At 44.5% G+C, this 13694-nt stretch overlaps 1 protein-coding gene across 1 annotated transcript; it reads right to left on the bottom strand.

The window, feature by feature from the left end:
* Positions 1-289: 289 nt before the first annotated feature.
* On the bottom strand, positions 290-13345 carry ADSL (adenylosuccinate lyase). The gene is made up of 13 exons (XM_015860691.1): positions 13105-13345; positions 10728-10931; positions 9496-9540; positions 8910-8989; positions 7174-7345; positions 6965-7011; positions 6472-6562; positions 5672-5741; positions 5150-5297; positions 3591-3681; positions 2966-3055; positions 696-872; positions 290-436 (listed from the first exon to the last, which is right to left on the bottom strand). Exons 1-13 carry the CDS (start codon positions 13258-13260, stop codon positions 350-352), a joined length of 1458 nt encoding a protein of 485 aa, XP_015716177.1. The 5' UTR covers positions 13261-13345; the 3' UTR covers positions 290-349.
* Between the last annotated feature and the right edge of the window lie 349 nt (positions 13346-13694).

Below are 13694 nucleotides of genomic sequence, written 5' to 3' on the forward strand. Positions count from 1 at the left end.
CCAGCATTCAGTGAATTCCCACAGCATTTTTCTTGTCAGACACAAACGTCGGGCAGCACCAGCCCCTGCTCTCTGAACAGCTGGCAGTGCTGTGAGGGGTCAGTGAAAGGCACAGTAATAAAACAACCCTGTCACCATCTAGTGTTTCTCAGTAACTACACACAGTGGATGGAGGCTTGATTAAACAGTGGACAAAGAACTGGAAAGCTCATCTGGAATCAGCCCGGTGTAATCTCTGAGGGTTAAACATACTGTAGACAACCAAAATAACATGACAGCGTAAACAGACTTGGTTCAATAAGGCATTTATTATTTTCCTGTACCCAGAGGCCTTTGCTGAATAAAGTGCCTAAAGTGTCAGCTCAATTTTCCCACCCATCTTGCCTTGATATGGAATCAATGCTGGTCGAACCTCCTCTTTCAGGAACTTTGCCACCTGTTTAAGAAAGAGGGGAAAAAGAAAGTTAGTAGTACCGGGATCCGTATCTCAGAGGCACTGAGCAGTCAGGTACATCCAGGATCTGGTGTGAAGCCCATAGTGCAGAGAGACAAGGCAATCAAATGAGACAAGGTAAGTGTGTGTGTGTGCCACAGTAGTGGGAATAGAGGTATGAAATGCAAGTCCTACTCTGGTACACAGTATACAGGATTAAAGAAAACTGCATAGCAATACCTAAAACCTGTAGCCTCCTTACCTGCTGAGGAGCACGTCCAGTGAAGGAGGAAGGATCCAAAAGGCTGTCAAGGTGATTATGGATGGGGCTGAAATAAGGATCAGCACGGACACGGGCAATGAAGTCATTATCACCCCCTTCCTGTTTCACAACAGCAGCTGCTTGCTGGGAGAGAACACGGATCTTCTCATGGCAATCCTGCAGGAGCAGGGGGAAGAGGAGGGAAGAGGAAAACATTCAGTTCCTTGTTACTTTCACATTCATCCTGCTTGTGCAGGAGGAGAAACATCAAAGCATTGGGCAGCACACAAATGAGACAGCTTGGACTGTAGCATCTCCTATCACCCTAGGAAAAGGAGATTTCCCTGATCCTCCTATGTCTCTGCCCTTTGAGACCAAAGAAGTCTGAATGACATACATGTTCCCTGTTCAGTTATACCACAAGCTTACGGCAGTAGAACCCTATGGAATTTGTTTTCCCAGTTGTTCCATTCCCAACTTGCAGTTATTCAAAGACAGATTATAATAGCTGTTCCCAAAATATTCTATGGACTATAATGGAGGAATTCCTTATTCACAAATAGTCAATCCCAGCACAGAACATCTTGAGAGAAAAACAATCTACAAACTTGGAAAAGAAAAAAGACGAGAAGCTGTCCAACTTAATCAGCAGTGAACTATGTAAACCATGGCTTACACAAGGACAAACAGATTGAAGGGAAAAAAAGCACACAAATCCAAGGGCCTTAAGACATTCTTTGCTAGAGAATCCTCATATGGAATTAAGACTGACAAAAGTCCTAATTGTTCTGAATGACTTCCTCCACCTGTGAAATCCATCTGTAAAAACAAGGAAACCCAAATGCAATTGAAGACCACCCGCAAGATCAGATGCTGCCATGCAGGTGATAAAACATTTAGGTGACTGCATTTATAGCCAAGCAAGAATCTTCTCAAATGCATTATCTTTGGGCAGTCTCAGTTTAGAAGGAAAATGATCTCCTGTTCCTTATTTCCCCTATTCAAAGGCCATCCTCCTCTAGCATTGACATGCTTCAGGCAAACAGAGCTGTTTAGGATGTTTGGGGGAGGGAGCTGTTCAATGTGAGGAAAGCAAGTGAGTTTTTATGTTGTGAGTAGGAAAGCCTCAGATTTGTCTTCAGAAAATTTACTGTTACAGAGCTTGCAGTGCATGAAAACAGACCATGTTGTGAATAAGAACAGCTTTTCTAAGTGTACTCAACTCTAAAGACTTGTAATTAAAGGACACACACAAAAAAAGTAAGCCAATAACAAACATAAATGAAATTAGCTTTTCAATTTAATTAAATAGACTGTTCAGGTAAATACAGGACGCTTTATAAAGAGAACCAGCTGAAAAGATAAGAAAACTTTCACACAGAATATGAACCTTAATATGTTTAGTTAGGAAGCTTAGTGACGGACACGGTGACAAACATCACAGACACAAAGATAGGAAAAAGGATGTTTTCTAACTGGGTGAGCTGCCAGAAGCGCTCCAGAGAACCAGAACCACAGATCCCACTCAAAGCCTCTAGAAAACCTTTCTGTTGTTATTATATTGCAAGTTTCACTTCATCTTTTATGAGAAACAATTATTGAAGAAAACGTTACAGTCCAAAGGTAAGAGAAAATAAGTTAGCTTTGTAGGATGTAAATTTTATTACCAGTTTCAGACTGAACTTTGACATTAAATGATAAGGAACTATAATCTAACTGTTTCTGAACCTATTTGCTAAGAAAAACATTTGATTTCAATTTGCATGGACACAGAAAACTGAATGCAGGACCATAAGCAATAAAAGCAATAAAAGGCAATATACTGAACTAAGGAATTGTGACACGAGAACAAATGGTTTGGGCTTACTTGCTTTTCCATTAACAGCACTGATTCGTTCCTTTAATTTATAGAGGTACCCCACTGCCAACATGCTCCATGTGAAGAAGCCTGGCCTGCGTTCCAAGTTCCCTCAAACATTTACAGAAGGAAAGCGCCTGCTAGTATCTCATGTAATAAAAATAAATAGGTCTCTCTGCCCTTCAGCACAGACAGCCAGCTTAGCTCAAACACACAGTGTTCCTAACAATAAATAAGGATCTCTACAACTGCTTCTTCCTCAGAGAGCAGTCTGGCTTTGCAGCAGGGATGTATTCTGTGTGAGGAAAGGGGGAACAAAGAAAGGGGAGATAACAAAAAAAAAGAGAAGCTTTTGTCTGTTAGGAGTGAGACATCAGGCAGTGAAGAAAGGTATTTTTGAATTCATCTGTACCTGACGATTGCCCCCTGCTTTCACCATCGCCATGATGATATTCTCTGTGGCCATGAATGGCAGCTCCTGCCGGATCCTCCTGTCAATCACCTTCAAACAAAGACAGCAGAGATACAGCAATTCCGTAGGCAGCTGGAACTCCTGGTGAGCTTTTCCTCTCCCTTTGAATCTCCGGGACAGATCATTTCTCTTTTTGAATTGAGCTCTGGAAATCCAGGTGCAAAGCTAATAGCTTGAAGCTATACTTTGTCTGGAATGTTACCGTGGAAAATGAGGTACAATGAGGTTGTTCTGCTGTTGTTTTCTTTTGTTGGCTTTTTTATAAGCCTGCGTGTAATTTACAGGGCTGTATGAGATCTGCCTTGTCAGTCACTTTTGATGATAAACTCTACAGGACCACGGTGCAGTTCAGATAGAAGCACCCCTTTGAAGAAGTTTGGCTTTGACAAGTACCACAATGTGTCCATGCTGCAAGCAGTGAGAATGCAAAGCAAAGTCCAGAAACTCTTTGAACAAGAAGACAGAAATACAAGCTTTGGGAAGATTTACTATTTTTTCTCCCACTTTTGACACAGTTGCAGTACCATCAAGGATGCAGCTCTGCATATGCTATCTAATTCTTTACCTTTGGATACACTACGAGTCCCTCGGAGATATTCTGCAGCGTACTCAGGATGATATCAGCCGTGAGGAAAGCCTCAGCCAGGCACACGCGCCTATGAACACAGGTACCCAGCATCCCAGTAAGCAATAAAGGTCACTGATGTTCAAGTCTACCACAAGTTCAGCTCTCCAGTTTCTGCAAATCTCTCCAGATAGCATTACGGAGGCCCTAATGCTTCAATTGTTCTCTTTACGGGAGCTTCTTGTTGCTTAAAGGTCACAAACAGGGAGGTTAAATAAGAGCTACCCATCTTGAGAGCTACCGCTGTGAGAAGGGAGCTGCTGGGTCACTAGAGAAAGGGAAAGAGAAGATGAAAAAGCACAGAGGCACACACAGAAAGCTCTGAGATAATTCAATGTTGACACAGCTAGAAAAGAGGGCAGCAATTTACAGAGCCAGCAACCACATGAGACTACGTATCTTCCCCCAATATTCTGCACTGCCTTGTGGCTTGCTGCACGCTCATTCTGTGCCTGGCTGTGCTCAGCAGGGAACTTTCAAAGTGGGTGGGGGCTTCCTCCAAGAGATCAGCTCCTGATCACTGAGGAGGCTCCTGACAAAAAGGAGTAAAAAGGGAGGGGGGGGAAAGGAAAGCAATAGCGGGCAATAAGATGTATCAGGCAAAGGGCTCCAGGTCACAGCGCAGCCAGTACAGCATCACCTTCCTGTGACAGCAGTGCCTGACACATTCTCAACTGTGATCTTTTAGAAAGACACTTGCACTTCAGTCCTGTGCTACATTTAAGGTTCCCAGTTCTATCACACTGATTTGAAAAGGATGCTCAGCCTGTTGTTTCATTAGGTCATTCATTTGCCTTTTCTCTGGCCTGCCCTCCCTTCAAAATACTGTAGCTCTGGCAACAAAAGTCCAAGGCGCAGAGTTTTCTATATGGAGTATGGAATGGACAAATGACCCTTTATATTAGATGAAGTGAGAGTAAAATGGGAAACATTCCAGTATTATTTGTACACTTGGCAGCTACTGGGAAACGAAACTACTGTATCAATCAGCATCCAACTTCTTAAACGCTGTATTTTATGCTGCCTATGCAGCACTTTCCTTAGCAAGACAGGTAAAATTAGCAGCTGTGGAGTCAAGTCCTGTTAGAAAGATACATTCAAAGAAAGAAGACTATTTTGAAATATCAAAGGTAAATCCGAGTGAAGAAGAGTAGGGTCAAAAACTGTGTTCTAAATAGGAATGAAAACTAATTTGTGAGATATGCTACGCTGTAACAGTACATCCTTAAACCAGATCAATTAATCACCTGTGTTTTCTGCAGCCCTCTTCTCTCTGCTGGATTGCTTTGCAAAATTATCTTGACTAGTATAGGAAACTAACAATTTTCATCTCATCTTTGAGAGAAAACCAGTTTGTAGTCTCTAGATTCTATCAAGTCAGCTTTTCATGGAGACAGTAACCTGTGGTTTTAGTGTAAAAACAGTCCATTCCAAATAAATGAAAGGAGCTTCCTGCACAAGATACTCTAAAACTGCTGCATCGCGCGATGTACACAAACCTGTTAGCACTGTCATCCAACGTTCGCTCAAACCACTGCACAGAAGCTGTTTGGAGGGGATCCAGGACCAGAGTCATCAGGTGCCGAGCCAGGCTGCAGCACCGCTCTGAGCGCATTGGATTCCTCTTGTAAGGCATAGCGCTTGAACCTGTGGAAGGAGAGAGTGATGGGAATGGGGCAGTAGAGATAGTGCGTTCAGGATGGTGCAGCAACAAAACGTGCTGAGTCAAGCAGAAAAGCCATGGTTCCAGTTAGCTTCCTGAGGAATGGAGAACACCGAGTTCTCCTCAGACCCAAGCTGTCTTCTGTGGGCAATGAGGAATACATGACTGCTTCTTCTCTCCCCAAAATCCAGGAAGTGAAGAATACAAACTTTAAAAATCAATTTAATTATTTAATATCCAGAAGCCTTTGGTTGTTTTGTTTTATTTTTAATAATTCAGTACACTAAAAATGTTACACCCTGGTTAATTTAAAACAACTTCCATACGCTGTCCCAAGAAATGTCAACCATCACTTTACCAATTTGCTCTTTCTCAAAAGGCTCTTCTATCTCCTTCAGGTTGGCCAGGAGACGAATGTCAGTACAGATCTAGAAAAAAACCCAAGAAATTAACAAACACAACCAGACCAACACACGTCTCCTATCAGTGTTTGTGCAGAACTGTGTGTATTTGTGTCCAAGATGAGAACTTGGGAGACAATGAAAAACTGCCACTACAATCACACTCCCTGATCTAAAAATCCCAAAGTCAAGAAAGCATCAGCAAAAAAGTCTGTCCACTGCCTTAGAATACAACAGGACCCCAAAGCAGGGCCAGTGTTTGCATGGAATGGTAAAGACTAGGAAGAAACACTGAAAAAGCATAATAGAAGTACAGTGATTAGCAAAAATAGGTAATGACTGCTCAGTGAACCAGCCAGATAGTAGAACTAAACCAGAATTTAGCCCAAGATCATTTTAGCCCAAGAGAAGGACCAGGGAGGGAACAGAGATAAATTGATGTAAAGAACACAAGAGGACAGCCAGAATAACACTATTATCAGAGATGCAACTGATGGGAAGAAAATGGTGACATTTAAACACTCATATGCACTGGGAAAGACATTTATTCTGCTTGGATCAATTTTACACAGATTAGACTAATACCTGGTCTAAAGATCTTTGATCTCTGACACCTAAGCATGCACCCAATGGTGATTTATGTGACCCCAAAGAGGAAGTGAACAACAAACACCAATTAATATTTCCTGAGGTAAGCATTCAGCACCACAAGCACCCTCTCGTCCTTCTCCCTGCTGAATATGCAAAGGGTGCTCACCTTGTGAACAGATGCCCCCAGACTGGCCAGTACAGACAGGACTCCAATATCCACCTTGCGACTATAGGTCTGCCCCGTGACCATGTAAGATCTAAACACAAGCACAGAAGTTCAATGCTCCAGACATTGAACAGGATGAGAAGACTAAAAGCAAGGTGTGAGAGTGGCTGCTGAAGTGGATGACAATGCCATCGTTTTGCCCGTTTACATGTTTGGATTCAGGCTGTCAGCTTTTTGGGCAGCATGCACAAGGAGAGAGAGAAAAGCAGAGGAAAAGTGGACAGCTGTGCTTTAAAGAAGTGACCTGGTTAGGAGATGGAGTTCCCTCCAGAGAACCACAAGTGGGAATGAAAGACCACGAGGGAAGGTAAAATAAAATCAACAGCAGCACAGATGTCAGTTTGGCAGTTGGTAGAATCTAAGCCAACATAGAAAGCAAGATTCAGACTTTGTTAACACCAAATTTAGGTTACTAAGCATTCTCGTTACATACCGCTTAAATCCTGCTTTTGCGGTCACTAATCTGTCCAGCTCTTCAACCTAAGAGGGACAAAAACAAAAACAAAACAAAAAGAACCTCAGTATTCAATGACCCAAGAAGTATTTGATGCCAGAATCTCCACGCGCCCCTAAAGAGAAAAGCACTCCAGACAGGAGAATATTTCAAAGTTGAAAGTCTGCTCTCTGGTTTAACTGACTTACTTTGCTATGGTCTCCCTCAAAGAGCTGCAAGAAGCTGGCCTGCGTGCCAGTGGTGCCTTTCACGCCCCGAAAGCGCAGGTCATCCCGAGTTCGCTCCAGGTTCTGCAGGTCCATGCACAAGTCCTGGATCCACAAGCAGCAGCGTTTCCCCACAGTGGTAAGTTGTGCAGGTCTGAAAACAAGCGAGAACAGAACACAGCTCCTTGGTGATTTACACAGTAACTCCAAAAAGACCATCCTTAGCTGACAAGTCTACTGTTAAGACCTCTCTGACTCAGAGAAGTTGAAGAGACCAGGCACATATGTATCACTAGTACATTATACCACATGATAAGACTGTTCTTTTCAGAGAAAAGCACAACAAAACAACATTATTGATGGCCTTTTTCCAGAACTCTATCAAATGGAAAAGCCTCAGCAGGGACAAATAGTGTGAGGCAGAAGATCCACCCTCAGGCTCTTTATTTCTGCTCCCCAGCCACAGCTACCAGGATCCAGCAGCCAGCTTGGTGGGAGCAGCTCTGCTGGCAGATGGCACCCTCTAGGGGCCTGGCCAGGAAGGAGAGAAAAGAGAGCTGGGAGGAAAGCACTGTGAGCACAGTACCACTGCCACAAGCCCTAGTTGCTCTGCTGTTACAGACACAGAGGGCCTCTACCGTTTCAAAAGGACTTCACAGATGAGCATGGTGCTCCGATTAAGCTCGGGCACAGACAGCAGAGAAGATGTGGAAGCAGAGATGCGCGATCCAGAAGGAAAGAGAAACTGTCCAACAGTACAGGGATGGTGGTAGGAAAGCCAAAGCCTGTCTGGAGTTTAATCCAGTGTAGGATATGAAAGGCAACAGTAAAGAACTCTGCAAGTACATAAGCAGCAAGAGAAGCCAGGGAAATGTGAACCCGCTTCTAAACAAGTCAGGGTTAGAACTGAAAAAGTCAAGGTACTTCAGTTGCCTTCTAATGTAGTTTTTGCTAGTAGGCCTTACCTTGCATGTACTTCTCTAATACTCTCTTGCACTCCTTCTAAAACTCAGAATGAAACAAAGGCCAGGTAGTACCTCTCTGAAAAGCTTTTGATAAAGAGGGACCAAGGAATGAAGCTGACTGATTGAACAACACAGCATATACAGCAAGATTATCAATCAAAGACCTGATCTGATGCTCCCACTCTCCTTTGGGAGTAATTTTAAAGTGACAGATGTTGATTCTGACGTGACGTGTGCTTAATTTCCATGGGTCTGCTGGTCCATGTCTCCAGGATAGAAAATCCAAGCTTGTAGTGTAAAGCCTCTGAAAGCAAACTATCTTCATGAAGTAGCAAATCATCTTCCCCAACAACAGACCAGTCCAAATCTTGCTACATTTTGACTGAGGAACCTACCTACGAGCAGTAATGCCAACAGGATTGCACAAAAAATGTAATTTTCCAGACATGGAAAATGCCACTGTCTTGTTAAAAGGAAAATTCTTCCTTTTTTTTTTTTTTTTTCACAGAGGAATCTTATAGTTCCCTATGAAGCTCTGTTAAAACAGCTGCTGACAGTATTCAAAGAAAAGTCCAATTTCCTAATGCAAGGCTGACAACAGCAACATATTCCTGTAGGTGGTGGTTCAGACATCTTAACAATGTCCAGCAATGCCAACTGTCATGGGTGGGAGATGGTAAAAAAAGGTAGTAGCAAGTCAGTCTATCCAAAGCATAGCTAAATAAATGAAAGCAAAGGCTGATGGCTACTTACTGGTAGTGAGTGAAGCCCAGGGTAGGCAGGTCAGCGTGTGCCTCAGCAAAGTCGGCCAGCCGGCTGATCACCCTTGCGAGCTGGTGGATGCAGGGAGGATGTAAAAGAGGTGGAATAAAAAAAAGAGCAAAAGCTGGCATGCTCAAGCATAACATTGTGAGAAAAAGGGGACGGAAACAAGCATACAGTCACTGAATATCTCTGTCTTACTGTACAGTGAGGCGTGCTTCATACCTCCAGGGCACACATGCGATTTTTACTTGCTACGTGCTTTACTCAAGCATGGGATGATGTAAGCAGCTGGCCTTTAGCTGAAGCTAGTCAAGTCCTCACACTCAACCCAAGCCCTGAGTATTTCCTTCAGTCCTGGAACTGGACAGAAATAAAGCTGCTTGGGGTGTAATTGATACATCTACAGTCCAGGGAAAACTGGGTGCCAAGATACTCAGGACAGCTACACTCCAACTACACTCTGGCTCCTCCTAGCTCCCCAGCGAAGCCTAAGAAAATCCAGGCTAAATGCATGCTATCCATAGAACACATCAGCACTGCCCGCATCCAAGACACTGCATGATCACCTTCTCACCTTGGGTAGCAGCAAGTTAAACCCATCTCGGAGGACAATCAGATCCTGAAAGCAAAGAAAGGAAATGTGGGCCATGTCTGACAATCAGCCATTCATTCTAAGGGACCAGATATAATGACCTCTATCAGCAAGAACAGAGACTATCAAAATAATTCCCCTGCTCAATAAGTCTTTCTTAGAACAAAGCATCTGCTTTTATTCCTGTGCCTGAACATGGTAAGGAACTTGCTTATGACAAAAAATGCTGATCCGCCTTTGCTTCTGCTATACTACCCATAGCAAGTCATACTGGGCAGCACAGGAGACCTATTTCCACTAACTGAGCATAAATGATTATTTGGAGATACACACGATGCGCATGACAGAATAAATCATCGAACTGAGGCAGAAAATAGAGGCACTCAGTAGGCTAAGGGTAGCAGAAGAGTAAGAGGTCTGATCATGCATCAGTCCTGCCTTTCTTCTTTTCAGATTCAAATACTGAAAATATTCTGACAATATTGACTGCCAAACAACCTGGGGAAGGTGGTATTAGCTAAAAGCCAAAGAGATTTTCAAAGGAGTAAGGTAGAAATAATCATGCAGAAGCCTCCCTGTAGGACAAAAGGGGATACCAAGTTGATATGACTTGGATATCAGGGAGCAGCAAGATGCAGAAGTTTTATTTTGGGCTCAGGTTCAGGCAGGTTTTTCCTGATCTCTGATAGTTCTGCAGAATGGGGGCACTTTATTTTATATTCAACACATTTATCTGTTCTATTGAAAAGCTCTATCTACTCCAAATCAATGCAGGTGTCCCAAGCAACAGCTGAAAGCTCGTGGGCAGTGTATACCAAAAGTTGACTTATTTTGTAGGCCAGTGAACTCTTGTCCCACTGGTGCAACCAACAGTTCACTCAAGTTTGCATACTTTTTCACCTGTAAATATCTTATCTCCTTGAATGTTTAACATGCAAACAGAGCTCAAAGAACAGTAAATCTGCAGACAGATCTTGCTTCATATCAAAAGGGAGAAGCCACAAGAGGAGATCGTCTTCCTAAGGGTACCTATGAACAAGGGTAACCGAGTTCAACAGGAAGACTAATAGAGATGTCTGAAAAAAATAATAATTGATTGACCATTATTTTATAAGCAAAATAACAAAGAGCAGTTTACAAAGAACTACTAAGTGAGCAACGACATCCTTGTTGCGCCCAGCTCTGCAGGGAGAAAAATGAAAGCCTTATATTACCGTGTTATCCCCCACGTAGCAGGAAGTTGCTCCAAGGTGGATGATGGCTGCAGCTTTGGGACAGCAGTGAGCAAAGGTGTGAACGTGCGCCATCACATCATGGCGCAGCTTCTTCTCTTCTTCCGCTGCCATCTTGAAGTCAATGTTGTCCAGATTTGCTTCCATCTCCTTTATCTGCTCATCTGTGATGGGAAGCCCAAGTGACTGCGAAGGAAAAAGAACTTTAAGAGGCAATTCAAATTTCACACAGAAGCTGTCTCAATAATTCACTCCCATATGAAAGTGTGGTGATTGGGCACAGTCAAAAGTCTCAAGCTGCTTCATTCTAGAGTTCTCCAGCCTCTTCTAAAAGGGCACTGTTAATGCTTAGACGTTCTTCTTGGGCTTCACACCTTCCTCAACCACACAACACCTTTCCAAAAGCCCTAAAATTCACCTCAGCCTGAAACTGGGAACTAGGAAAACTCATTCCCTGACCTGGAAGCAGGAGATGAATACCCCTACATCATTTTTCTTTGTTAAACTTCTTCTGGAAGCTGTATTAAAAACAGAGTAAAATATTACCAGTATTGCTATAAACCACAAACTGCTGGCAACCACAGGGAAAGAAATAATCCCCATGAAAAGAGACTGTCACAACGTCAATACGTGCAAGGTAGGTGCCAAAGCCACGTCCTCATGTGCCAACAAACATGACATGAGGCCTCTTCCCTATGACCTTCTGCCAATATTGACAGTACCGCAGGGAGAAAGCAATTGGATGACCTTCGGATTTGTCCAATTGAGAAAATTAAGTACCTACATGAGATCACAGGCTTTCTCCAAAGAGCCATAAGGCAGCTCCATTAATTTCCTGCTCGTCTTTCAAACAACTTATTGTTGGGTCAGGAGCTCAAGGCTCAAAATAAAGAATGATGTATTAGTGAGAATATTGTAATACAAATGATTTTACATTAGAAACAACAACAAAAAAATTAGTTTGGAGATGGGTATGAACTCCCATGCTTTGGTTCTTAGCCTAGACTTCAGTATTAGCTAGGAGAAATGAGTTGAAGAAGCCATCTCCACATGCTTTGCTGATTCTCCTCTTTCAATGTACTGAAACGACACCCATTACCTTATCCTTCACCTAAAGCTTACAACTAAGTTGTATGTTCTCTTGCTACTTCCCTGCAGCTTGCAGAAAACTTACAGTTAGGCTTTCGTCACATTCTGATTGACTGCAGGAAGGCTGCTGGGGTGACTGGAGAGGGAGGGCACAAAGGTCTTGAAAGACAGTGAAGATGGTAATTACTGGCGTAAATGCTGCCCATAGTTCATTCATTGCATCTTTTTACTTTTATGCAAAAAGAAACACAGTGCATCTTTAATAACAGCTTCAAGAAATCACTTCTGACCACATCTGTCACAACCTGACAGAGCTAACAGGTGCTGAGAAACTGACTCTTTCAGGCCAGAATTGACTTCAGAAGGCAAACTCCTCTGGAATGAGGAGATGTATAAAAATAGTGGCATCCCTCCTCCCACCGTGCAGAGGGTGCTACTGTGCAGAGGGTGCTTTAGGAACTGCACTGTCTGCCTCAGCTTTCTGGTAGTAAAGCCGTGGTGGCAATGGGAGACAAAGCAAGGCGCAGGAGATATGGGAACTCTGAGCCCAACGCATGGGAGCAGACACCAAGAAGTTTGTGCGGGTTCTTTCAGCAGCTCGCCTCCTCCTGTTAGGTATGTCATGTGAAGCACTTCAGCATTACAATGCTTCAGTGAGATTAACACAGATGCATCACAACACCCTCAGCATCCAACACGCTGCCGTTGGTGCTGCTGGTTGCTGATCCTCCAGCACAGCGCTTCCCTGCCCTCAGGCTAACAGTGTCGGCTTGGCCTAACGCCCGCCTTGCCGCTGCGCACCTGTACTTAAGCACACCCCTCCGCAAGGTTTTGCGCCTTTCTTTTATTGTCGGTAGCACATGCCCGTTTTCGCTATTCATAGCCAGGGGGCTGAGCGCTGAGCGCTTTGCTCTCTCGGGCCACGAGCCACCTCAGCCCAGACCTGCGGGCACCCAGAGCGCGCTGGGCGCAGCGTGAAGGCCGCGGGGGTGTCAACAGGAGGCGAAGCCCCCCAGGGCTGCTGAGGCAGCGCTTTCACAACGAGGGGAGCGGGAGGGCGGCGTGCAGCGCGGGCAGCGATTGGCTGGGCTCGATCACACCCCCCCTCTCACAGCCCCTCTTTCTTAGCGCTTTTATTTGTATTTACTTTGGACGAGGCGGAGGTCACCTCACCGAGCTGATCCCGCGCGGCGCAGCCCCGGCCTCAAGGACGGCCCGAGGCCGAACGCAGCCCCTCGAGCGGTCGCGCCCCGCGTCCCTGCGCCGTTACCTTCTCGGCCAGAGCGAGGTAGAGCCAGAGGCGGCGCCAGGTGCCGAACTTCTTCCTCTCGCTGAAGTTGAAGGCCATCTCGGCGCTGGCATATCGCGACACCAGCGGGGAGCGGTAGCGGGACAGCGGGTCCTCCTCGGCGCAGGGGGTCGCCATGACGGTGTCGCGGATGAAGGGAGAGGAGCCGCGAACCGCCAGGCAGCGTGCGGATAAAGGGAGGGAGCTCCGCCTCGCCACCAGGCCCCGCCCCAACGCGACACGCCAGGTGGGGAGGAGGCGGGGGGAGATAGCGCCCCCTGCCGGACGGAGGCCGCAACGCGGGGGAGCAAAGAAAACGCTTGTGAAGGCAGAGGATTAAATGCTTAGCAGCCAAACACATTTATTAGTCTTTTTCTTTTTTCTTTTTTTTTTCTTTTTTTTTTTTTCCAGGAACCCAAAAATATTTTGTAGTTATAATGTAAGCAACTGAGTTGCACATAATACAATCATATCTTTCAAAAAAAAAAAAAAAATTAAAATAAAATAAAAACGAAACAAAAAAAAGCTGTTTAAAAGCCCCCCCCAAAAAAACAAAAACACCTTCAGAAAAC

This window comes from Coturnix japonica, chromosome 1 (genome assembly GCF_001577835.2).
Source record: "Coturnix japonica isolate 7356 chromosome 1, Coturnix japonica 2.1, whole genome shotgun sequence".
Taxonomy (NCBI): domain Eukaryota; kingdom Metazoa; phylum Chordata; class Aves; order Galliformes; family Phasianidae; genus Coturnix; species Coturnix japonica.

What these genes read in the sequence shown, in the direction of transcription:
- ADSL (XM_015860691.1), bottom strand. Translation starts at nt 13,260, where the DNA reads ATGGCGACCCCCTGCGCCGAGGAGGACCCGCTGTCCCGCTACCGCTCC. An exon ending in GCTACGTGGGGGATAACACG is followed by an intron (nt 9,541 to 10,727) that starts GTAATATAAGGC and finishes CTTTGCTTTCAG; the next exon opens with GATCTGATTGTCCTCCGAGA. An exon ending in CTGGACGTGCTCCTCAGCAG is followed by an intron (nt 437 to 695) that starts GTAAGGAGGCTA and finishes TTTCTTAAACAG; the next exon opens with GTGGCAAAGTTCCTGAAAGA.